The sequence below is a fragment of the Acinonyx jubatus genome, chromosome A2, assembly GCF_027475565.1.
Source record: "Acinonyx jubatus isolate Ajub_Pintada_27869175 chromosome A2, VMU_Ajub_asm_v1.0, whole genome shotgun sequence".
NCBI lineage: Eukaryota > Metazoa > Chordata > Mammalia > Carnivora > Felidae > Acinonyx > Acinonyx jubatus.
In genome coordinates this window covers 81,246,181-81,272,866 of record NC_069383.1, presented here as the reverse complement: position 1 = coordinate 81,272,866, position 26,686 = coordinate 81,246,181, and the positions used below count along the sequence as shown (strand labels likewise).

At 38.2% G+C, this 26,686-nt stretch overlaps 1 protein-coding gene across 8 annotated transcripts in view; it reads right to left on the bottom strand.

Annotated features, from left to right (window-relative positions):
• Positions 1–26,686, bottom strand: part of CACNA2D1 (calcium voltage-gated channel auxiliary subunit alpha2delta 1) — a 487,283-nt gene that overhangs the window by 390,411 nt on the left and 70,186 nt on the right. For all 8 annotated transcript variants that reach the window (XM_027071753.2, XM_027071754.2, XM_053218537.1 and 5 more), the window contains exon 2: positions 6,504–6,585. In XM_027071753.2, the coding sequence (XP_026927554.1) occupies positions 6,504–6,585 (82 nt within the window). The remainder of the gene's footprint in view (positions 1–6,503; positions 6,586–26,686) is intronic.

The following is a 26,686-nucleotide window of genomic DNA, read 5'->3' as shown; positions in this document are numbered from 1 at the left end:
TATTAACACAAAGAATTCCATACGTTGATTCTTGCCTCAAATTTTTCAGTCCTCCTAGAGCCGTTTTCCAACCCGAGAGCTCCTGACAATTTTACCAGATGACTCTTTGTTGTGAGATGGTGTCCTGTGCATTGTGGGATGTATAGCAGCATCCTTGGCCTCTTGACTCTAGATGCCAGGAGCACCCCCCTCCTCCGGTTGTGACCATCACAAATGTTTCCAAGCACTGACAAATGTCTCCTGCCCCTGGCTGAGAACCACGGCTCTAGACATAAAGGCATGAAATGTCTTCAGGAAAAGTAAATAATGAGGAGCTGTATGCTGTACCATGAGAGTGTGCAGTAGCAGATGACGGTCTTTTATGCCATTCATCTTCGTGCTAGAGAAGCTGCCGCGTGGCTACATCACATAGGGGTTCTTAGCCTACATCTTCATTGTGCTGCTCACGGACAAGAAGAGAGCACAGGCGGCATTCTATCATTCCCTCTGTAATCAGTATTACCCAACCATTAGGTTGCTCTTTGGAAAAACAACGAATAATCATTTATCCCTTAAGTACTAGTACAACGTAAGCAGGTGTTAAGTACTGATTGATAATGGAACGGATTAGTAAAAGAAAAAAAAAAACCCTTTTATGAGTCTTTTACTATTCATGTTTGTGAACCCATAGTACTTCATTTAAAAACCAGTTAATAAAATCTTGAAAGTCACCATCACATTAGAAATGCCCTGGAGTTTATTCCATACCTTTAAAAACGAATGTAATTAACCACTGCTCAAAAAAATTAGTGTCTTAATTTAAAACCTCCAGTGGATGGGTGCAGGGAACCCATACTCTCTACTGATAGTACTCTCTGCAGTCAAAATAGACTTCTGGCTACTTAGAGAGAGAAAAAAAAAAGTGGGTTTTTCCCCTAAAATAACTGCAATCTCAAGTTGCCTACGTAATTATGGTAATTGATTTAGTTACAACATTTCCTCATTGAGAGAATAAGGCAATGCTAACTAAAACCAGTAATTCTGGGTTTGCTTGTTTTTTATCTCTTTCAAAATATAGTCTTCACAATTGCTTCTTAATATCAATATCCAATAAGGTTATATTTGAAAATTAATTGTATTACTCTTATAAAATAGTAATTATGCTACATTTGTAAAGTAATATGAAGATAAGGTGACATTTTAAAACATAAAGCTACATTTTAACATGACATAAGCATTTAACGTTTTCGTAGCATCTGTGATGACTTTCCCGTTTCATTTCCTATTTCCTTTTTCCCCTATAACATAGCTGCAAGGAAGAGAGAGTGTTAAGATCTATCTCGCTTGACAAGCAGGTAACAGGAAATCTAATACCACCCAGCTACTTAGCAGCTCTCCCCAGAGTAGAAAAGAAAACCCCAGCCCTTGCTGTTGCCTCAGCATCTTGCTGATTTCTCGTCAGAATCACCCATGATTAATTATGTTCTTCTCTAGAGTATCTTCTTTTGTAAATAAATTAATATATGAAGCTCGCCACCACCTAGAAAATGAATATTCTATTTACATAAGTGACGTGACCACAATGTCAAAGTAAAAGCATCAGTCTATTAATACCATGAGTTACTAATGAAATTATTCACTTAAAACATTTATGTAAATACTAACTTAATTAAGAGTACTGAATGCTCAATATTTAGACACATTTCATAGTCACATCTTTGAAAGCATATTGAAATATGTACGCATTGATTTTAATATAATCTTAACTTATGAAATCACAATAGTGAATCAAAAGCCAGAAAATTCTATAATGATACCAATGCAGAATGATTTTACCTCCAAAATTACAATTCCGGGGGAGGGGGGGGATTCACCAATTTTCTTAAAAACATTTGCATATTCTAACCTAACATGTTAGAAATGCAGACAGAATCTGCATGTAAGAAGAAAGCCTTAAAACAAGGTGACACACATTGTGTCAACTCTCTTACAAAGCTAAAGGGATAGAATAATGTCTGTTAACAAAAAGACTGGATTCCCAGAGCATCCTGCATTGTCAGAAAATACAACACAACATTAGAACTGAAACAGAAGGTAAGTGTCAGATATTGTGGGTGAAGATTTCAAAATGTGTACGTTGTTAACACTGTAGGAATCACCCCTGCACCGGAGATAAATACAAGAGGAGTCTGGGAAGCTTACAAATCATCCAAAAAAGCCATAAGAAAGGCTTCACATTATATGTAAGATGGGAAAGGAACAGAAAAGGAAATGTAGCAGAGGCCTCTTGCGATGTCCAGAAAGCTACAAATGTCTCTGCCTCTGGCCACAGGGATACAGAGGGAGTTAGGCCTTTACTGTCCCTGGGCGCCAGGGTTGAGGCACTTAAGTCCCCTCAGGCACAGAATTCCAGGAGTTACTCACTCACTCTGCGGATGGTGCAAGTTTCCAACTCTCCAGAGTGCCTCCTTCAATTATGCACCCCCTGAAGATCACACGCCTCGCCTCAGTCTAAGTTCCGCTGGTGCCTCGGCCCCACCCGACCCTCACCAGGAAAAGAGACCTATTTGGAATGACCTATTTGAAAAAACTCCACCTCTCTCAAAACATCGTCTTCACACCAGCTTCCTAATATCAAATATGTTCTGCTTAGAGGCGAAGGAGTTACTACAGACTTAAACAAACGTAAATGAGAACCATCGGTCCAATTTTTTTAATGAACAGGAGGCCCCAAGGAAGTCTTGGATTCCTAAAGGAAAAGGGGGAGGTGGAAAAAAAAATCGTCCAAAAGGACAACAAAACTCATAGATGGTTGTGATTTGCTTACATTATTGTGATTTGCTTTCCACACAGCAGGGTCGGTCAGGGGACCAACTGAGGATCTCAGACCTATTTGCAGAGTTCTGTTTTCTTTTTTTCTTTTTTTCACTTTTTTTTTTTCAACTTTTTTTTTTGGGGGGGGGATAGAGAGAGACAGAGCATGAACGGGGGAGGGGCAGAGAGAGAGGGAGACACAGAATCGGAAACAGGCTCCAGGCTCTGAGCCATCAGCCCAGAGCCCGACGCGGGGCTCGAACTCACGGACCGCGAGATTGTGACCTGGCTGAAGTAGGATTTTTTTCACTTTTTTAAAGAGCTGGGAGGGGCAGAGAGAGGGAGCGAGAGAGAAAATCCCACAAAAGCTCCACACTGCCAGTGCAGAGCCCCATGCGGGACTCAAACCCACGAACCACAAGATCATGACCTGAGCTGAAATCCTGAGTCAGACACGTTACCAACTGTGTTCTTTTAAAACAACTTTTTGCAGACTTAAAAGTGTCTTTCATTGAAAAACAAACAGTAGTTTGTTTTTATCGGTTCATCTTTAAAAAACTTCCTCACAAAGCAAATTATCATTCTTACAGAACCCATTAATTCAGAATATCTGATAATTTAGATACTGGTTGAAATTTAAGTATATTTGTACATGAAGTATTTTATCAACATATTAAGTGAGAAAATAGTTGCTCAAGAATGTTTTACAAACTTAAAAACTTTGTTTCCAAGAATACTAAGACCACCTTAATTTTTTTAATGTTATCTATTAGTTAATATATGATCATCAGCCTCTCTCTACTTGTCAGCTACAGGAATTCATAGGTCTATGTGTGTGTGTTTAAAAGTCATAAAATGGGACTGCTCAAAGATTTCAAAGAAGACACAAACAAAAACAAACAAAACATCCTTTGTTCATGGATCGGAAGAATTAATATACTTCAAACAGCTATACTACCCAAAGTCATAATCCCCATCAAAATACAAAAGGCATTTTTCAAAACACAGAAGAAGAAATCCTAAAATCTGCATATGGCTTGTTAAAAACAGAAGATAATATTGTATTATAGGTGTATGTAAGGTGATAAATAACATTACAATCGTACTGCAATATATAAATGTATCAAAGTAACACAATGTACATCTTCCATTAACACAATGTATTAATCATCAATCTTCCTGGGCTAGTATTTAATGATGCCATAAAGCAATTTTTATAAAATTAGAAAGTTGCCTTCTTTTAGCTATGTAGCCTCATCGTAACTGCTCCTGAACCTTCAGGTAACAAGCTAGTTCTGTCCTGTGATGCCAGGAAAAACAGATCCATTAAATAATTAGGGAAGAATCACCATTTCCACAATATTAAATATCAACCTAGGAACCTGCTAAATTCCTCTATTCAACTTTTGATCCTCACCGTGCATCCAATACCCCCAAACTCAGCATAAAGTTCACTCTCGGGGCACCTGGGTGGCTCAGGAGGTTAAGCATCTGACTTTGGCACAGGTCATGATCTCGCGGTATGTGACTTTGAGCCCCGCGTTGGGCTCTGTGCTGGCAACTCAGAGCCTGGAGACTGCTTTAGAATCTGTATCTCCCTCTCACTCTCTGCCCCTCCCTTGCGCGCACACTCTCTCACTCTCAAAAATAAATATACGTTGAAAAAATAATAATAAAGTTCACTCTCAAGTCTGGTGTCCTTCAACTCCTCTGAGCTTTAAGTTCCCATGGCCAAAAAGAAATGCAACCCTTTAGCCCCCATCAAGGACCTTTTCTTTCTAGGCAAAAGGATAGGGGCATATGGAATCATTTATCTATGCAAAATAACACTCTTTATGAGCCCCAATAATTAATTTTTTTCCAATAATAGATTCTGCATTCTCTCTCTCTCCCATCCCTTGTTATAATATATAATTATTTGTAATTTTTTTCTGTCACATAGTTAGGTATATGTCTCATAAGCAAAACACTGTGGGGATTTTCTTTCCTCCTGTCCGTTCTATTTTTTTTATCCAAATTCAGACTAGGCCATTTATTCATTCATCAATATTTGCAGTATTCTTAGTAACCTGTGCTTGATAAAGCATAATGGAAATCAGGTAAGTTGTTTTTGGTTTTTGTTTGTTTTTTTTAATGATTCATTGCAAAAGGCAGATTCGGCAAAAGGGTTTACATCTTAACACCAAAAGTAAAAGTGAGGTCAGCCAAGAAAGTGGTTTCTGAGGCTAGAGAAACCCTGGAGTGAAGGACAGCTCCTGAGAGCAGTTTATTCTTAATCTCAAACTGCCAATAAAGAGAGTCATAGAACTTCTAACCAGAATCTGTCAAGTCTCATTTCTTTTTTCTCATTCCACAAACTGTCACTTTCATAGAGGCTCGCCTTATTATCCGACACAATTTCATTTTTTTAACACATCGTCCAATAAGGAATCATTGCAGACCCCAAGCATCACCTTCCAGTAAGTAGCTTTCCGGAACCTTTGCGCCCACAAAATGGAAATTTCTGAGTAGTACAGTGTCAGTCCTCTGAAGAGAGGAACTGCATTTCTGTCAATCATTGGCACCTGAACGGTGCCTGGGACGTACTATGTGCGTAACAAGTGTTGATGAGAATTAAATTTAATCATTGTTATTCACAAGGAAACACTTTTCATTTCCAAATGTATTCCCTATCTCCTCTCACAGATATTTGTTTCTTAAGATACTTTTGCATGTTGAAACTTCCAACTGGTTTATAAAGAGATTCTAGAATAACTTTTTAAAGTATTTGTTAGTAGGTTTCTTTATGAAATTCAAACAATATATAAGGTAACCATATATTCTAGTTTCTGCCTGGGAGGAATATTCACATATAAATATTCTTATCACAAATATTCATATATCATACATATATTTGCTTTGACATCTCACACCACCAACTCCTCACATTTTTGGAAAACAAAAGGTCTCACTGTAACACTAAGAACACAAGATAAAAGTACTTTCAAATTATTACATTACTTACACTAGTATCAAAGTAGTGAGACTGTAAAGAAATGACATTTAATTTTTTTTTAATCTCATGGAAATTACATGTAAATGCTCTTTTCCAAGGAAAATAATCTATATAAGATGCTATACAAATATTTATACGTTGCTATCATTTCCAAGAATCATTTTAGAGTGACTTTCATAGCCATTTCATAAATCAGAAGAAGAAAACATATTTTATAGTGTCTCCTTCTCTTACACAAAAATCTTTATTACCCATCTCAATGACTCACTCTAGTCTCCAGACATGGCTATAAACACTTTCCAGCCATTTTTAAAAATACTATCTACCCTCAAAAAAAGAACATGTGTTCCCACTGAGGATATTCAAAAGAATCCATCAAAGACTTAAAGTCACCACGGTGTGAGAGATTCTAAAATATACCCTGAAGAACAGGCACATGAAACCCCACTATGAGTTTTAGGGGAGTCTGCACATCACATGAACTCATCTAAGGTAAGGCTGTGTGTAAAGTGTAAAGCATGGTGAGGACGCGACATTAATTGCCGGGAATGACATTCTTTGCTCACAATAACTAGCAGGTACCAAGGGTCCTTCTCAGAATCTCACTACCTGATGCACATGAAAAATCACATCCTATTCATAATATAGAAACGCAGTTTCCTAGAAGATAAGAGCTGCATTCAAAGATTCACAAATGTCTTGCAGTTGTACTCACATCAACAAGCTGATTGACTCCACTTGCTGTTTTTGCCAGTGTGACAAGGTCTTCTTGCATCTTATCCACCCATGACTTGATACTGCAGAAACCAGAAGAGAATGTTCCATCAGAACTCTAGGAAAGCCAAGTCACACGCATTCGATATTCGTGCTGTACATAATTCATTAAAGCGCCTCGAAATCTCTCCCTCCCCCCAAGTTCCTACTATGTCCACCCTCCCAACCCATTCTCAAATTACAAAACCAATGAACCTTTAGGGTCCACTTCTTAGGATGGTGATACCCCACAAAACATAAAAGAGCAAATGACACAGATGTCTTGTTCAACATAAGGGTATTTCCTTAATTTTTATGAAAATTATATTAATAGTTACTAAATAGATTATTCTAAACATGGAGCACCTGGGTGGCTCAGCAGGTTAAGCACCCAACTCTTGATTTTGGCTCAGGTCATGATCTCATAGTCATGAGATCAAGCCCCATGTAGCTTGGGATTTATTTACTTATTTTCTTTCTTTTCTTTTCTCTTTTTTCTTTTCTTTTCTTTTCTTTTCCTTTCTTTTCTTTCTGTCTTTTTCTTTCTTTCTCTCTTTCTCTCTTGGGTTTTCTTTCTTTCTTTCTTTCTTTCTTTCTTTCTTTTTCTTTCTCTTTTTCTCTTTCTCTGTCTCTTTCTCTCTCTCTCTTTATCTCTCTCTCTCTCTCTCCCCCACCATTCCCACTCTCCCCCTTTCAATATAAATAAATGCACATTAAAAAAAAATTAACTAGGGGTGCCTCGGTGGCTCAGTCAATTAAGACTCTGACTTCAGCTCAGGTCATGATCTCACTCACAACTTGTGAGTTCGAGCCCCACGTCAGGTTCTGTGCTAACAGCTCAGAGCTTGGAGCCTGCTTCAGATTCTGAGTCTCCCTCTCTCTGCTCCTCCCCTGTTCGTGCTCTCTTGCCCCTTCAAAAATAAATAAACATTAAAAAATATTTCTTTTTACTTTAACTAAACTTCATCCTTTAGCTTGTAAGTCTTCTTAATATAATACTAAGGAGGTGTTACAGGTAGAATATTTGAAAAAAAAGTAAGAAAATATAAATTCTTTTAAATTTTTCATAATTCTATTAGACAGTGGATAACTACTGTTAATATTTTGATATACTCTCTTCTCGTCTTTTAAAATTCTTTCACATAGTTGAAAGCCTATTATGTAAAATTTGTATCTCTTGGTTTGCTTAGGTCATACAACAAATACTCCCTCATGCCATTATAAATATTTTATAAACATTGTATGTTAATGGCCACTTAATATTCCATTGTCTCTACCTGCCATAATATATTTGACCATCCTTTTTGGTTAAAATATAGAGTATCATCAGTTTTAACCACTGTAAATTACACAGCAGCAAATACCTTACTGAGTAAAGTTTAAAACTATTTCATTTCCTAAGCCAGACTTTTAAATTTGGAATTCCTGGATCAAGCCTTAAGTTTTAAAGAAACATGTTGAGCATTAAAATTATGACGGGAAGATTTCAGTTCAAATGCTTTTCATGTATATACTTCAGATTAATGAAATGGAGACCTTAAAATACAAGTTATGGACATCAGGACATTTTAGAAAAGCTTAAATCAATGGTCTTATTTCTTCCTGGCATTAGAGACATTACCAAATAGCACACAATGTTCCCCCTTCAAATCAATATAATTTAATCTGTAATCCCTTCATATATTTCATTTATTCATCCTTATTTATAAAAAGACATAAAATGTGTATTCTTTTCTGCCCATGCAAATATAAGAAAACACTAGTAAGAATGATAAGAAATGATATATTTGAATTTGAACTTCTGTCTACATATATATGACATCTGTATTTATCTTTTCCTTACATATCCTACTTCTTCAAATTTGATTAGTATCTTTAAGAGACCATATCCAAGAGTGGTTTAGAAAAGTGCTGTTTTGAAAATTAACTATGTGGGCGCCTGGGTGGCTCAGTAAGTTAAGCATCTGACTCTTGAGTTATTCAGCTTAAGTCAAGATCTCACAGTTTGTGAGTTCAAGCTCCATGTCAGGCTGTGCTGACAGCAGGAGCCTGCTTGGGATTCTCTCTGTCTGCTCCTCCTGGGCTCATGCTCGCTCACTTTCTATCTCTCTCAAAATAAATAAAAAAGCATTAAAAAAAATTAACCGTGTATTTCATAAGTGTTCAATTATGAGATTTAACCACGTTTGTCTTTCTTTTCCTTGAATAGATAAGAATTCCAATAGAACTACAATGTTACCAACTTTTTGTCAGATAAATTTAAATATAACAGAATAAAAAATTAAATGTGGGGGAAGAAAGCATAATGCAATAAAGGGATCTAAATGAGGTATAGAAGAACATATAATAAAAAAAAAAAAGCTGATAGGGCCGCCTTGATGGCTCAGTTGAGCATCCAACTCTCAATTGGTCAACCTGAAAGGTCAGGTCGTGATCCCACGGTCGTGGGATCAAGCCCCATACTGGGGCTCTGCACTGAGTGTGGAACTTGAGTTTTGCTCTCTCTCCCTCTCTCTCTCTCCCCAGCTAGAGTGGGCTCTCTTTCTCTCTCAAAAAGTACATACACACACACATACATACATACATAAGCTGATAAGCTAAAGAGGAAGAAGGAAAGCAGAAAGTCACCAAAAAAAGGAAGAAATGCCTTAAAGAAAAACACAGCGAATTGACTTACATGTGAGGCAAACTAATTAATACATAAAAGCTGAGGGTACTTGCACACAAATGAAAATAAGGAAGAATATCTACTGAACCATGCTATACAAATATGATTTTCAAAGGTAAATAAATATCAAGAAACAAAAAATAAATACCTGGGAGGAGGTTATAGAAAGAAAGCTATAGAATCGTTAAAATGAAGGCTACAAACCACATTATTCTAATGCTATGCTTTCTGCTGTTTATAAACTGGTGCATATTGTAGGGGCCAAAGGCAGGCCACCATGATGGACCCAAGATGCGCCACTTTAGCATGAAAATTATTTTAAATTAAAAGCAATCAAATTCCAGTAGATTTAGGAAAAGCTCTTTATCCCCTCAACTGTCTGCTTGTATATGGAAGACAGCTATGTATAGAGATTCTTCCTTACCTAAGAAACGTATCTACATAATAGGGAACCTCTGTTTTTGAATAATCTCCTTTTACCGTCTTGCTAATGGTCTTTCTCCCCTTTGTAACCCCAGACTCCATTCCTCCCCTTAGCTTCATACAAGCGTCATGTTGCTTCAATGTCTTTGAAATTTCCGTGTCTGTGTGGATTCCCCACAGGTATGCTATTAAATTTAATTTTCTTCTATTAATGTGTCTCATGTCAAGGTGATTCTTAATTCAGCCAGAAAGAGCTTCAATGGCAGAGTGAATTCTTCCTCCCCAATAATATATTTGAAAAACACTATAAATATTCATATTCTTATTACTATTAGATAAATAACTGTATTAGATACTGTTTATTAGATACGTACCATTATTAGATAAATAAATTGTGCTCCATTTCTACACTAAGAATAATAAATTACAGTAGGGAATGGGCAGGCGCAAAGACCACTGACACCATTTTCTAATTCATATCATACTATTTCAATTCTCCAAACAGTTACTCAACAAGTCCTAAAACCCCAAGTAAATAAGTCACCTCTTCCCAAGGAACCTGGGTGGCCCAGTTGGTTAAGCATCTGTCTTAGGCTCAGGTCAGGATCTCACAGTTCGTAGGTTCGAGCCCTGTGTTGGGAGCTGGCAGCTCAGAGCCTAGAACCTGCCTCGAATTGTTAGTCTCTCTCTCTGTCTACCCCTCCCTGCTCACGTTATGTCTCTATCGCTCAAATATAAAATAAACATTATAAATCAATCAATCAATCATCTTCTCCCAAATGTAATTCTCAACATTGACAAATAGAAGTATTATATATCCCCGGGGCTACTGGGTGGCCCAGTCGGTCGAGCGACCGACTTCGGCTCAGGTCATGATCTCACAGTTTATGAGTTCGAGCCCCACGTCGGACTCTGTGCTGACAGCTCAGAGCCTGGAGCCTGCTTCTCATTCTGTGTCTGCCTCTCTCTCTGCCCCTCCCCCACTCATGCTCTGTCTCTGTCTCAGAAATAAACATTAAAAAAAAAAAGAATTGTTATGTATCCATTTCGCTAGGCAACTGAGAGACAAAGACGATATATGTGAAAAAACAAAAACAGAAACAAAAAACCCACAACTCACGCCTGAATTCTGATTTATGCTACAGTGATCCAAAACGTGCATTCTAACTTGACACCTGAGTGTACTGTCACTGCCAGTGTTCATTGAGATTAACCTGTTTTGGCTGAAAGTAATCGAGGACCTATCCACTCTTCTCACCCCCAATGACAAGCTGTCAAGAACACTTTATAGGAGCAAGGATTATTTTTCATAGATATGAGGTGCTACCTGGTTTTTCTAAAATTCATGAGTACTATGCCTTTCCAACCTGGAATTAGAAGATTATAATGACCAAGAAATAAGCAAAGATCCCATTCATCAAAAAAGGGAAAAATTACACAAGGCAAAACTCATAGCTGCAGATTCTTTCTTGGACTTTCTCTTTCTCAGTAAATTGTCAAGCACATACGTACAATCACTAAGCTCTATTTTACTACCACCAGAAGGTACCGTGAAATTTGAGATTTAGAGAGGATATATCCTTTTCATGTAATAAGAAATGAATACAGCAGTCCACAAGGAAGAATTCATTGTTTGCTCTTTGTTAATCCATTCAACAAGAACTCAAGTCTGCTGGAGATATCAAAAACTGCAGATGCAGAAATGACAAATATATGCCTTATAATCCAAGCTCAATCCTATGACCTGTGCCAAAATCAAGAGTTGGATGCTCAACTGACTAAGCAGCCCAGGCACCCCTACCCTTCTAAGTTGTTAACTTAGATAAAACTTAGACAATAGAAGGCATGTTAACAAAAGACAGGTTTAGAAGGGGAAAGCACACATATTTATTTAATACACGTTTTACATGACACAGGAACCTTCATAAGGAAATGAAGACTCAAAGAAAGGGTTAAACCTGAGTGTGCTTCTGCTAAGTCTGATAAAAACTAGAAAGTCATGGAAAGATATAATAGAGCAAAGAGTATGAACAAAGTGTAGTAAACTAGGGGGAACTTAACAAAGACGATGCATTCACATTCTTTTCTCTGTCCCTTGTCTTCAGAAATAAAGGATGCTCCTTTCCTCTGGGGTTAGGGAAGGCAATTTTCATAGGAAGGGAAGGTCAGGAAGTCCTTGCATGTGACATTTCTCAAACTCCTTCAGCTTAAAATATTCCGTATCATATTTGGGGGTAGTGTGTCCTGAATTCTAGCAGCGGGATACATTTCAGGACCAAGAGATAATCACTTAAAGTTTATCAAGTAGTAATGCCGGGAGATAGATGGAGAAGACTTTCTGGAGTAACAGCTACTTGAAGTGAGATTTGAAAGATGAGTGGAATTTGACAAAATTGAGAAAGCACGTAAATAAGAATGAAGGCAGAAGGAATATAAAAGATGGCCTAAGTCGTCTGAATAGCTGGCTGGTTCGACAAATGACACAGAATGGGAGCAGGCATGGCAGGGACAAAATTGAGGCAGATAGATGGTCCAGACCAAGTGTCTTAAATAACATTCTGAAGCATTCAGAACCCCAAATAATGGAGAGATCATGGAAAATGTGAAGTTAGAGAGTAACAAGAGCAATTAAGTATCTATAAACATCATGAAGTAATTTTTCAGACAGCTAAGTGGACAGTGGCTCTGAGGGAAAATGAAAAATGAGAAGGGAGGGTCTAGATAAGAAATGATGGGGATTCAAACCAGCCCAGTAGCAGTAAGAGGAGACAGAAAAATGGAGGAGAGGTCAAGTATGAGAAATTTTCTCAACAAAAATTCTGAAGTATGGACAACAGAATTTCATGTTCTACTGGATATAGACAGCGAATGGAGAAAGGATTTTAGAATGATTCATGGAGTTCTTCAATTAAACAATAATAGGACATTTTGATAGAGAAAGCACAGAAGGAACAATTTAGAGAGACACTGATGAGTTTTTATTGGTTCAATTAGATATGTTTTGGGGAGATCCACGTGGAGATATTCAGTAGGCAACTGAATGTACTAGGTTTGGAGTTGTCTGAAGTTTAATACGAATATAAAGATTTGATGTTTACAATGTATGTAAAGGACATTAGGTAAATCAACGTATGACTCTCAAAGGACAGTGTATGGAAGGAGGAAGGAAATACACAGTACTAGAACTCTGGAAAATAATGTTTAAAGAACTGGCAGAGGATGTGAGTAGTAGCAAAAGAGAAGAAAATCCAAGAACAACACTATCACAAAGCCCACAGACAGGAAAAGTCTCCAGAGAGGATGTAGGTGGGAGAAGTCTACTCACCTTATGTGTAAGGAGAATGAGAGAAACACAAATTGAAGCCTAGTAAAGAATGAAGTACAAAGAGTTAGTACTTATCTTTGTTTTTTAACATGAGAGATTGAAGCATGCTTCCATGTGTAAGAACAGCAAGTAGAGAAGGAAACACTGAAGATTCAAGAGTGAACATGTAATTTGTTGACAGAGCAAGGTCCTTCAGAAGACTCTAGATCAGGCTTCTTCTTGTTCACCCCTTGTATTCCAAATATGAGAGTGGAGATTAAATGAATAAATAAGCATAACACAGGAGACACCCAATCCATGGCTAAAAGGGAGGATACGTCTTCCATGGAGATAGAAAGGAAAATGTAAAAGCTTTTAGGTAAATGGAAACAACCAGAACAACTTGATCAAAAAGTTGAGACATTTCCACTTACTGGTCTCTATTTCCTTTGTAATAAAAGAGACAGAGTCATCTGTTCAGAGATGAGCAGTGGCTATTAAGGTAGGCTTGCAAAGAAAGCTTGGAGGTTTAAAAAAGAGCATTAGCTGGAGGGTATTTAAAGATGTGCCCTATACTGAAGGTCATCATTTTTTTTCTGGTAGTAATCAGCATAACTGTGTGACTTTCTTCACTATCTCTTGACTGGAGAGGGAAAGAGGAGAGAAAAAAGGCATTCAGATAAATATGGGGCAGGTATCAGCAGGCAGGAAAGGATAAGCAAAAGTGAATTGCAGGACCTAAACATTTCAGGATCACTACTCATTCTAAATAATGAAGACACCAAAAATCCCATTAAAGTGTTATAGTATTATATTCATAAAGAAGGTCTCTTTTCCAAATCTTTTTTCTATGAAATAAAAAATCCTATTAAACTATTTCTTGGGAGATGTGGAAATACTGCCACTGCCGAACTTCAAACCTTTCTCATTTTTTGTTAGCTTTTAGCCTAACAATCTTCTAAACGAACATGCTTGGAGATGAAACAAAGGAAGTGGCCCGAATATGCATACCCCACTTGACATCACTTAAAACAATATATGCATTTTTACAGGACAAATTCCTAAAATCGCCATAAAATAAAAGGGATTGCTCACAGAAAGTTTAATAGTTTGAACGTTTTCTCTTCAGAATATATATATACACACACACACACGCTACAATCTCTGACCAATGCATATTTGATCATATAGATACAACAGAAATTAAGTAACAGGTATACTATTTCCATGAGAAAACACAATGGATTTCAAACAGGAACAGACTTACTCTGCTTGGCTTGTTAGAAATGAAACTCCCTGGCTTCGAGACTCAAGTGGTAACAGAGGCTTCACTATTATGATAGCTTTTGAGAGGGATAGGTAGTCAGGAGACTAACAATGGATGGTGTTTGCAGCAGGAAATCATAGGAAGCTCTCAAGAACTGAAATGTAGTCAATGTACGCATGCAACAGAACATTTCCTACCCCTTCGCTACCCCATTTCCTATTTTTACACTGTCCTCTTGACCCATGGTTCCTTTAACTCCCGGGACCCTATCTCCTACTCTTCCTTCTGGGGGGCGGGGGGGGCACCTGGGTGGCTCAGTTGGTTGAGTGTCCACTTCAGCTCAGGTCACGATCTCATGGTTCGTGAGTTCGAGCCCCACACCGGCCTCACTGCTGTCAGCACAGAGCTTGCTTCAGATCCTGTCCCGTCCCCACCCCCCATCTGCCCCTCACCCACTCATATGTGCTCTCTCTCTCTCTCTCTCTCTCAAAAAAAAAATAAACCTTTTTTTTTTAAGTGTATTTATTTTGAGAGAGAGAGCGAGCACGAGATTGTCAGAGAGATAGCAAGGGAGAGGCATTCCCAAGCAGGCTCCACACCACCAGCACAGAGCCTGCCCCCCAAACTCAGGAACCATAAGACCATGACTTGAGCCAAAATCAAGAGTCAGATGGTTAACCAACTGAGACACCCAGGCGCCCCTATCTATATTATAGTCTGACTCCTTTTCATCCTCTTAAGATCAAATATTGTTGGTTTCTCAACATCTGTATTTGATCCTTTCCTCCTTTCTCTGTTTTCTTGATTTATACTGCTTCAAACTCTTATGACTTCGAAGTACCTGGGTGGCTCAGTCACTCAAGCAACTAACTCTTAATTGTGGCTCAGTTCATGATCCCGGGTGATGGGAATGAGCCTGTGTCTAGATCCACACTAAGTGTGGAGCCAGCTTGATATTCTTTCCTTCTCTCTCTCTTCCTCCCTCTTTCTATTGCTCTCCCTCCCTCCCTCCTTCCCCCCTCTTCTACCCCCCCGCCCCCGCTCACTCTCTCTCTCCAAAATATATATGTGTTAAAAAAAAAAAAAACACCTCATGACTTCAACTATCACCTCACCTATACAAGCCCAACATCTGAGCTCCAGTTATATCTTAATGACCATTTGCTAGATCATTCCAACTTGATTTCCACCATCCTTTCTCAAAATACCTCTAAAACTGAACTGAGTATCTCTCCTCCCCATGGTACGAACCCTCCTGTATTCCTTCTCCTTGTGGGAGTTTTAATAACAATAATCTTCTCGACCCATGCCACCAATTCTTTCATCATATCCCTCCTCCAATCCTTTGTTAAATAATAGCCTTTCAGCATTTCTTCCCAACACATAGTTGATAGCTAAATGCATTAAAACCTTATTTTAATGCCAAACTCCATGCCAAAGTGATAAACAGTCACTCTCTCACTCAGTCATCATAAACACTAGTTGTTTGTTTTCCAAAGATGAGAAAAGTTATAGTTGAGAAAAGTTACACAACCCAGCCTTCCAGCATCTTACTTTCTAAGACCTTTCACTTCAACCAGCCTCACACATTTCCATGCGTGTGGTGCTCTGTTTCTGTGTTCTGCTTTGCTCTATAACCTCTCCCTGAAATTAATCCTCCACCACCACTATGATGGGATAAATTCCACAAATACTCTAGTATCACCTTTCACAACCCTCCAAACTAAAAATTTTCTCCTCTGTCCACTCAGCTCCAAAAGCATTTTAATTGTACTTGGTGCTTATTCCCCTGTACACATTCAAGATTAGATGGATGCATTTTTATTCTCATTTAATCCTCAATATGTTTATTATAGTACCCTACATACAGGAGGCACACAGGCATTTATAGAACCCAGAGAAAAATATGTTGAAATGAAATGTCATTGCATTATTATGCTTTTAAAAAGCACAGTTATATTTATTGTTTTTTAATTATTTTTGTTTTTCAATATATGAAATTTATTGTCAAATTGGTTTCCATACAACACCCAGTGCTCATCCCAAAAGGTGCCCTCCTCAATACCCATCACTCACCCTCCCCTCCCTCCCACCCGCCATCAACCCTCAGTTTGTTCTCAGTTTTTAAGAGTCTCTTATGCTTTGGCTCTCTCCCACTCTAACCTCTTTTTTTTTTTTTTTCCTTCCCCTCCTCCATGGGTTTCTGTAAGTTTCTCAGTATCCACATAAGAGTGAAAACATATGGTATCTGTCTTTATCTGTATGGCTTATTTCACTTAGCATCACACTCTCTAGTTCCATCCACGTTGCTACAAAGGGCCATATTTCGTTCTTTCTCATTGCCATGTAGTACTCCATTGTGTATATACACCACAATTTCTTTATCCATTCATCAGTTGATGGACATTTAGGCTCTTTCCATAATTTGGATATTGTTGAGAGTGCTGCTATAAACATTGGGGTACACGTGCCCCTATGCATCAGTACTCCTGTATTCCTTGGGTAAATTCCTAGCAGTGCTATTGCTGGGTCATAGGGGAGGTCTATTTTTAATTTTCTGAGGAACCTCCACACTGCTTTCCAGAGTGGCTGCACCAATTTGCATTCCCACCAACAGTGCAAGAGGGTTCCCGTTTCTCCACATCCTCTCCAGCATCTATAGTCTCCTGATTTGTTCATTTTGGCCACTCTGACTGGCGTGAGGTGATATCTGAGTGTGGTTTTGATTTGTATTTCCCTGATGAGGAGCGACGTTGAGCATCTTTTCATGTGCCTGTTGGCCATCCGGATGTCTTCTTTAGAGAAGTGTCTATTCATGTTTTCTGCCCATTTCTTCACTGGGTTATTTGTTTGTCGGGTGTGGAGTTTGGTGAGCTCTTTATAGATTTTGGATACTAGCCCTTTGTCCGATATGTCATTTGCAAATATCTTTTCCCATTCCGTTGGTTGCCTTTAAGTTTTGCTGGTTGTTTCCTTTGCTGTGCAGAAGCTTTTTATCTTCATAAGGTCCCAGTAATTCATTTTTGCTTTTAATTCCCTTGCCTTTGGGGATGTGTCGAGTAAGAGACTGCTACGGCTGAGGTCAGAGAGGTCTTTTCCTGCTTTCTCCTCTAGGGTTTTGATGGTTTCCTGTCTCACATTCAGGTCCTTTATCCATTTTGAGTTTATTTTTGTGAATGGTGTGAGAAAGTGGTCTAGTTTCAACCTTCTGCATGTTGCTGTCCAGCTCTCCCAGCACCATTTGTTAAAGAGACTGTCTTTTTTCCATTGGATGTTCTTTCCTGCTTTGTCAAAGATTAGTTTGCCATACGTTTGTGGGTCTGGTTCTGGGGTTTCTATTCTATTCCATTGGTCTGTGTGTCTGTTTTTAGCACAGTTATATTTATTAAAGTGCTTTGTTTACTAATTTCTTCTTCTTCTCTCCATAATCCACATCAGAAAAAAAATGAACTGCAGGACCCATGCATCTAGAAAAATCACACATTTTTGAAAAAGTGGCAAATTTTCAAAATATGATTGAATATTATAAAGAGATTATTAAATCTCTAGAGTGAACATTTTACCATTCCAAATCTTTCAAGTGTATAATGAATGCCACAGACGAGAGAAAAAAATCTTGTAATCCTTCTCCGCCCCTATAGTAACTCAGAGTCAACTAGCAGTCTATGTTTCCAACTGTTTAGCGATGTCTGCAGACTCGGGCTAATTTGGAGCATTCACTGTGAAATCTCTCAACAATTATTTTATGGAATAATTAAGCTAATCTTTTATATCGTGTGCTTCACTTTATTGTACAGAAACAGCCAACATTTTAAAGCAAAGATATAAAAAATTCAGGTTTTCACTAAATTTGAAAGAAAGATACTTGCCATGCAATAAACACTGTTCCCTTTGAGGTCAGATTTGCCCATTAAACAGCTTTCAAAAGAGTAACGCACAGTTCAGGAAACTCTTTTTCAAAAAAAAAAAATATATATATATAGTAATCCATTTCATTTTGCATGCACTTGAGGAACATCAAATTCAGAACAGCACAAATTACACCCTGTTTAATCTATTGTAAAGTGTAATTCTTGAGTACAAAGAGTCAAGTCTGCATAGTTATCTATTTAATTGTTTTAAATGCTACAGAGAGAATGTACCTCTTTACTAGTTGGAACAATGGAGCTAAGGTAATAGCTGAGAAATGTTATAATGGGTCCTACCAAGACTAACTGTCCTTCCTTGCTGTATTTGATGTGGTAAGTCCTCTAGAAAAGAGAGAGAGGTGCATGAAGCCCCTGCTATCAGTAAGGACAGGGTAGTAAAATAGACATCTTTCTTTCCACACCCTCCTTGAATTACCCCACTAGCAATTAGCATAGAGACTAAAGCAGAAGAGGAACAGGAGACACACAGAGGAAGGTAGGGGCTGTGAAAGTAAGTCTGCACCCTTTTTATTATTTTTTTTTTTAACGTTTATTTATTTTTGAGACAGAGAGAGACAGAGCATGAACGGGGGAGGGGCAGAGAGAGAGGGAGACACAGAACCGGAAGCAGGCTCCAGGCTCTGAGCCATCAGCCCAGAGCCCGACACGGGGCTTGAACTCAGGGAACGTGAGATCGTGACTTGAGCCGAAGTCGGACGCTTAACCGACTGAGCCACCCAGGTGCCCCAACCCTTTAAAGCTTTTGTCCTAAGCATTCTCTGCCTATACCACTATTCTTAAGAATTAATTTTAGGGGCACCTGGGTGGCTCAGTCGGTTAAGCATCTGACTTCAGCTCGGGTCATGATCTTGCGGTTCAGGGGTTTGAATCCACGTCGGGGTCTGCACTAACAGCTCCGAGCCCGGAGCCTGCTTCAGAGTCTGTGTGTCTCTCTCTCTGCCCCTGCAGAGAATTTATTTCAAAAATAAATTTAAAAAATTAAAAAAATAAATAAATTTAAAAAATTAAAAAAAAATTTTTTTCAATATATATGTATTTATTTTGGGGAAAGCGCAAGCAGGGAGGGGCAGAGACAGAAGGACAGAGGATCTGAGGTTGGCTCTGCACTGACAGACTGACACAGCAAGCTGGATGTGGGGACTGAACTCACGAACCTGCAAGATCACAACCTGAGCTGACGCTCAACCAACCTAGCCACTCAGGTGCCCCATAAATAATTTTATTTTTAACCCAAGGAAATAGGAGACATAGTTATATCCTGTGGACCTGGGGAAAAATTTAAATATCACAAGATCTAACAATCCGACCATTTCAGTTATGTTGATATATATATATATAAAGAGCTTATTCATAAATTTGAAGTAATAAGATCATATATTTCAAAAGTGTTCTACTTGCTATAAATATCCCACCAATGCCACACTGCTTTTTGTTATGTAATAAACCACCCAGAGTGTTCCTGCAGTTGGATAAATATAAGTAAGCCAAAGATGTAGATAGCTTAGACACACTATTTTGCTAAACAGGCATTTCTGATAACATAGATAACTATAGAATTAAATTTTCTTTTGGTGTAAAAAAGAGTGCTTGGTAACTACATTAAATCTAGGATTGTCTGTGAGATGGGTGTTATGCTAGGAATGTGAGTTCCTGAAATTATTCTCAATTGAAACCATTTTCAATAACACTGCTGCTCTGTTTTTAGAAAGCTGTTTAGATCTGTGAAGTGCTTAAGTATTCCGTTTTTATCTAGAGTCAATCCTGTAAGAAATGCAGGGAAGGATGCGAATATGCTAATCAAAGTGAAAAGGTAAAATACTGCAGAGTAAAAAACCAAAAAAACAAACAAAAAAAACCAGGCTTTATCACTAAAATCAAATTTTAAGCTGTTCATGTTCCTCGGCCTTCACTTTCTGTGGGTCTTCTGCTGCTCCTGTGTGTGTGTGTGTGTGTGTGTGTGTGTGTGTGTGTAATCTGTGTTATAAACACACATACTCCTAATTCTCAAAAACCAAAGATTCACCATACCTCCTTTACGCACCATCTTGGATTGATCTTTGTTTTATCCAAGCATTTTTTCATTGCCTCTTTAGCTCATATATGTTTTTGCCTCAGCTCCAGCAATTTGCTTCCAGCTTCCAAGAGAACAAATGGGCAATACACTTTGGAGCGGACATGAATGTAGTTCCTTGGATTAGCTGGAAGGGGGAGGGTTCTCGTGTGAGGGTTTGCTCCCCTGAGGCCCCAAGAGCTTTGTTTGCTATCCTTCCCCATCACGGCCAGTTACAACCCGCAGTATCATCCCCTCTAGCCCACTGCCAGTGGAGGTGCCCCACATGGCCACACAATCTGCTGCTGGGGTTTTTATAAAACAAATGAACTGAATTTCTATGTGCTCATGACAAAACCTCCTTTCATCTTACTGAAGATCTTCCCTTTCAGTGTTTATCTGTATTTTTTTAGCCATGGTCGATTGTTCCCCAAATTTATTTTGGCCTAATTCAAGCACGTGAATATTATTGAATGCCCTGATAAAAATCTCATTTCCTTTCTTCTATGAATTATTAACTGTGTGTTCATAGCATCTTTGATATTATAAAATACTGAAATGCTTATTATATTTGGATTCTGATCTAAATGGCCAATTCACTTCCCTATACAGATCAATACCTGCAGACAAGCCAATTTCGCTGCTTCACAGTTTTGTCATGTTATTCAGTCATGTTTCCTGGAGTTACCGAAGTCCCTGCAGCTCCGCAAAATCATCTTTCAAGTCTATGCTTCGGATCCTACTTTTGGGCAATCTGAGTCTTCAAACCCTCAGAAATTTTTCTTTCTGAGTTTTTAAGATATATATAGCCTGTCCTACAAAATGTCATACATTTTGGTATATGTATTATGTGACTATTATTTTTCTCCAGCAATACTCAAGTTCAGTGAATGGAGAGTCCACAGCTGATAATTCTGCATTTGGAGACTATCTGGCAGAGTTCTAAGCATACAGTAGACACTCAACAGATAGCAGATATTATCTATTGAGCGCCTATGTGTGAGGAGCTGTTCTAAACACATCCTGTAAGGGCGCCTGGGTGGCTCAGGCGGTCAACCATCTGACTCTTGATTTGGGCCCATGTCATAATCTCACGGTTCGTGAGTTCAAGCCCCATGTCAGGCTCTGTGCTGACAGCACAAAGCCTGCTTGGGATTCTCTCTCTCTCCCTCTCTCTCTCTCTCACCCCCCATCTCTGTCCCTCCCCTGTTTGCTCTCTCTCTCTCAAAATAAATAAATGAATTTAAATAAAAGTAAATAAATAAACATGTCATGTAAACATACTCTAATTCTTACAAAAATCTATCGAGGCAGGTATTGAGTCTTTCTTTACAGATAAGGAAACTGAGCCATAGAGAGGTTAACTTATTTGCCCAAGATCACAGAGTTAGTAAAATTAAGCAATGTGCCCTAAGAAGTCAACAGAGTAAACTGTCTAATAAATGCTAATCGACAGGGTGGCCTGAAATTCAGCTTAGTTCCCATCATGAAAGCACCCACTAGGAGTCCTCAACTCTTCTCTCATCAGAATTTACAAATGTCTCATGTCTTCTATTTTACAGACTGTCAGAGTCCTGGGTTCTAAGTCTGCTTCACTGATGTAAGGAGAGAAAATGGCAAAGACAGAAGTCTTTTGTTTACATTGCGGAAGAAAAGTTATAGTTAGGAAATGAGGATTCGAATAATTGAGAAAACCCAGATTATTTTCTTCCTTAAAAGATCTTTGTGGAAACATGCACAGGATTACTGAAATGCTACAATTTTTCCTCACATTAAGTTTTTAAGTTCTCATTCAGATTATCAAATAAACAAGCACTATTTGTTTTATGGGGGAAAAACAAAATTCACTGCTTTCGTTAACACAGCATGGTGGTGTCAGTGTTAAGTACAAGGCCAATGACTCTCCTATTATTCACAACATGCACACAGATTTGACATCAAGTAGCAGGTTAGATGTAGAGCCAGCCCTGATGTGTTTCTAAATATAAAATATTCCAAAAGCAACATTAAATCCTTCAAATATGAATGGAAAATATGACTTTCAGCTGGCCTTCATTGTCCTCACAATGCAGGTTCAGATACACAAACAAATGCAAGAATATAAAAGCCTGGGCCCAGACTGACTCATGGGGCACTCCTTTTAAAGATAGCCCGTGGTGTAATTTGTCTGACAGCTGTTCCAGGACAGAGTTTATTTAACAATCAAAAAGCTGTCAATGCAAATGTATTAACTTGCAAATGAGAAAAACAATAACTCTCTTTCTGAAGACCCTCAGAAAGGAACACTGTAAGGGTAGCCTATCACCAGCATTTTTATTTCTTTAGCATTAAGCACGGGATTCTAGAAAATGGGAATGAAACCATCAAATTGGAAATAGTAAATATCTTTTCAGCTCAGGAACCATATTGCGATTTAATTGCTTTCAACCTTTTTGTCCCCACAGACACGTGGTTCTCTTTGACCCTCTTTGCCTGATCAACACATGCACTGCCCTCGTGCTCCCATCTGACGGTCTGAGCACACAAAGCGTGCCAAGCACAAGATTGCTTCTTGGGGAGGAATTAGAGCCAGCCCTCCTTCCTGACCCGCTCAATATAAACATAGAACTAAACTGGTTGTTTGAACCAAATTGTTGCTCTCCATTAATGCAGCGAAATGAACAATGAGAATTGTATTTAGAAATGAATTTATGCTTATCAAATGGCGAAAAAGTTAACAATTTTTGCACTAGGAAATAACTCCTAGCAAAGAATAGGAACAATAAGTAAAAAGTCTATATAAGTATCAGAGTAATAGAGGAAAAGAAGTGATTTCTGGTTTCTTGGTCGCAATTCGAAACATTTTTATTTGAATGAAGTTTTTCAAATTATGTAATAGTTGGTGATGTTTAAATAACAATAGTATAAAATTACGACCTTTTATGTATTGTACATGAAAAAATAAGTCTAGGCAACTAATTAGAAAAAATTATCAAGGAGAAAAAGCACCTTATAGAGCTAAAACCAATTGAAACTTTTAGGTCACTGTCAGTAAATTTTAAAAAATGCTATGAAGCATGATTCAGGTATGTACAACTACTTAGAAGACCTTTTTAAATCCCCTAAAGATATTATTTTTCTACTTGAAATGAATCCTAAATATCAGATGATTTGCTATTGGCAACAAAAAAGAGGCAATAAAACGATGAGTCTTCGGTATATTTCCCTTTTCAGGAATAAATAACATGATGATTTCCGGTATTTAAATTATTTATATAAACTATGAAGTAAACACTTCAAAACACAATGGTTGATGTCCTTATAGAAAGTGTGGTTGTGTATATCTTCCACATTTGAAATAATTCTTCTGCAATTAGAAGGAAAGGCTTAAAAATGGATCTCATTCAGTCATTCAAGAAACAGTGGGAAGCATGTCACAAGCCCTAGTGAAAGGACGGTGCTTTGGTAGGATGGCACGTCCATGCAACCCGTCATCTTTAGGAAAGACGCAAGAATCACAAAGCAGCCAGTAACATGAATTAAACATCAACATTCAGAATGAATTGTTGCAGAATGCTCATTGTTTTGTTGTTGTTGTTAACAGCCATCCTGTCACTGTTACTGGTGCTCCATTTAGAGTACATCCCAATGTGGATTTCAACAAGCATTTTTAAAATGGACCACCCCTGTATTGTAACGTGAAAAGTCTGAAGATTCCTAAAGCCAGATGTATGAATCATACGTGACTCAGCAGCCTTCCACAGGCTCGACAGCCCATACAATCTCTCTCCAAATGTTCCCTTCTGTATAAGAGAGGCTGAATGGACTCCTCTTATTGCTGGTCAGAAAATACAAAAGGATTTGAATGTAGGCAACCCGTTAGAATTCACACCATCTGTTTAGGTCACCTGTAGTAATAAAAGGCAGGGGGGAAGCCCACTGGAGCATCTCTTGCTATCTGGCAAGCTGTCTTTCCGGCTCTCCACGGTGGATGTCCCCAAGCTCCGGATTATCTCTCCTATCTGTTGATCACATCAGGGAAATGGGAGCCTCATGGGAATTTACATCACCTTTGAACACCTTGCAACTAAATCTCTAACTGAAGTTATGTGTCCAATTAATGCAGGTCATAAACATTATTTTCTGTTCTAGAAAGCGCAGAAGAAGAAAACACCTTGGCCCTGCTGTCCAGTTTCCTATTTAATGGAAGCTGCTGGTATACATTACCCATGAAAAATGATCATGCTGATGCTCCTAAATACTTCCTAAGATAGGCATTCATCACCTTACTAACAACCTTGTTGTCTGGGGGCAAAACTGTTAGAAAGTTCTTCTGGATACAAAGGAAATTATGTCATATCTATCTTACAATCTATTAGGCAAGCATCTAAATAAGATATAGTTTTGGGGCACCTAGGTGGCTCAGTCAGTTGGGCGTCCAACTTTGACTCAGGTCATGATCTCGTGGTCTGTGGGTTCAAGCCCCGCATCTGGCTCTGTGCTGACAGCTCGGAACCTGGAGCCTGCTTCAGATTCTGTGTCTCCCTCTCTCTCCTGCTCCCCCACTTGCATATCCTCTCTGTCTCTCTCTCTCTCTCTCTCTCAAAAATAAACATTAAAAAAATTAAATAAGATCTTGTTTTATATATATTCTATATGGTTTTTAATGGTGATTATTGATTTGTAATTTACAACTAAAATTATTAAAACTTCAGGAAAAAAATTAAAAGTATCTTCAGACATCTAATTCCTAATGCCTAGCCAAAAAAAAAAAATGGATACAACTGACTTGATTGTGGCCATATGACTGTTATTTTTATTTGCCTTTATACTTAGATGTAAACAGAATGAAAGGGGTGAATAAAAATATATGTATATAATGAGCAAAATGAGAATTTGTATCTTCTCCCTGCTATTAAAAGAAAAGCAACAAGCAGCAACTAAGGGCAAAAGAGGTAATAATGATTAATAAACACGCATGTAAGTTTAAGAGAAACATTTTTCTGACCAAGGGCTAAGTTCTAGGACCTGAGTTTGGGGTTTAGGAGTGAACTGCGTCAACCCTCCATCCAGGTTCTTTCAACTCCCTATCTACGGAGGATCCAATAACTAATGTCCAAAAGCAAATCCGGAGCCAAGAATCAAAGAAGCAGCCCACAGGAACAATGGCTCGAAGGGGCTGGGCTAAAAGAGTGCAGAGCTCTGGGAAGAGAACAGGACTGGAGCAAGGATACAGCAAATTCCAACAAGAGAGTAAGTAACTTCAGAATTATGGATCAAAAAAGCATCCCAAGAATTTCATAAAGTGATTGAGGACCTTTATCAAAAGGACTCTTTATCAAAAGAGTCTCTGCTTTCTTGTCTACCTCTGGTTACAAAGACAGCGTCTAAAAGCCCAAACAGGTGCAGAGAAGTAGCTATGAAGTGGTGTTTAAAGACCTCTACTCTAGGAGCGTCTGGGATGCTCACTCGCTTGAGCACCCAACTTTTGATTCTGGTTGAGATTATGATCCCAGGATCGTGGGATTGAGCCCATGTCAGGTTCCATGCAGAACCCTGAGCATGAAGATTGCTTGCTTGAGATGCTCTGCCTCTCCCTCTGGCCCTCTCCCCGTTTGTACCAGCTCAATCTCTCTCTCTCTCTCTCCATCTCTCTAAAAATTAAAAAAAAAAAAAGTTTAAAGACCTCTACTCTCTATATAATTCCTTCCTCTGAAATTCCAAAGCATGTCATGCAAAATACTACTACAATGTGAAATTAATTTGGTTTTCTTATTTCTTTAAGACAACTGAAGTTAAAGAAGTAATTTCTTAAAGTTAATGCCAGGGCTCAAATTAGAACATTATGAAAACAAGCAAATTTTCCATGGATGAATGGATGGATAAACAAGTTGTGGTGTATATATAAAACGGAATAGTATCCAGCCATAAAAAATGAAAAAGTTCTGCTATTTGCAAAACATGGATGGATCATGAAGACATTATGCTATGTAAAATAAGCTGGACAGAGAAAGACATATAGTGTATGTTCTCACTTATATGCAGACATTAAAAAGAAGAAAAATGACAACAACAACAACAAAAAAACCAAACTCACAGAAAAAGAGGTCAGGCTTGTGGGAATGAGAGGAAAAGGCTGAGGGGGAGGGGGAATTGGAGAAAGGTGGCCAAAAGGTACAAAATTCCAGTAATAAGATGACTAAGTACAAGGGATATATCATACACCATGATTAAAGCTAACACTGCTGTATGGCATCTAGATAAATTTTTAGAACAATAGATACTAAGAGTTCTCATCATAGAGAAAATTTTTCCCTCCTTTTCTTTCTTCTCTCTTTCTCTTATCTATAGGACAGGACACATATTAGCTAAACCTATTGTAGTAATCATTTCTCAATATATATAAATCAAACCATCACACAGCATGCCTTAAATATTTACGGTGATACAGGTCAATTATCTCTCAACAAAGTAAGGAGGGAAATTAGAACCGTGTTCCTGAATCTCTCAATCAGTTTGCTCCTG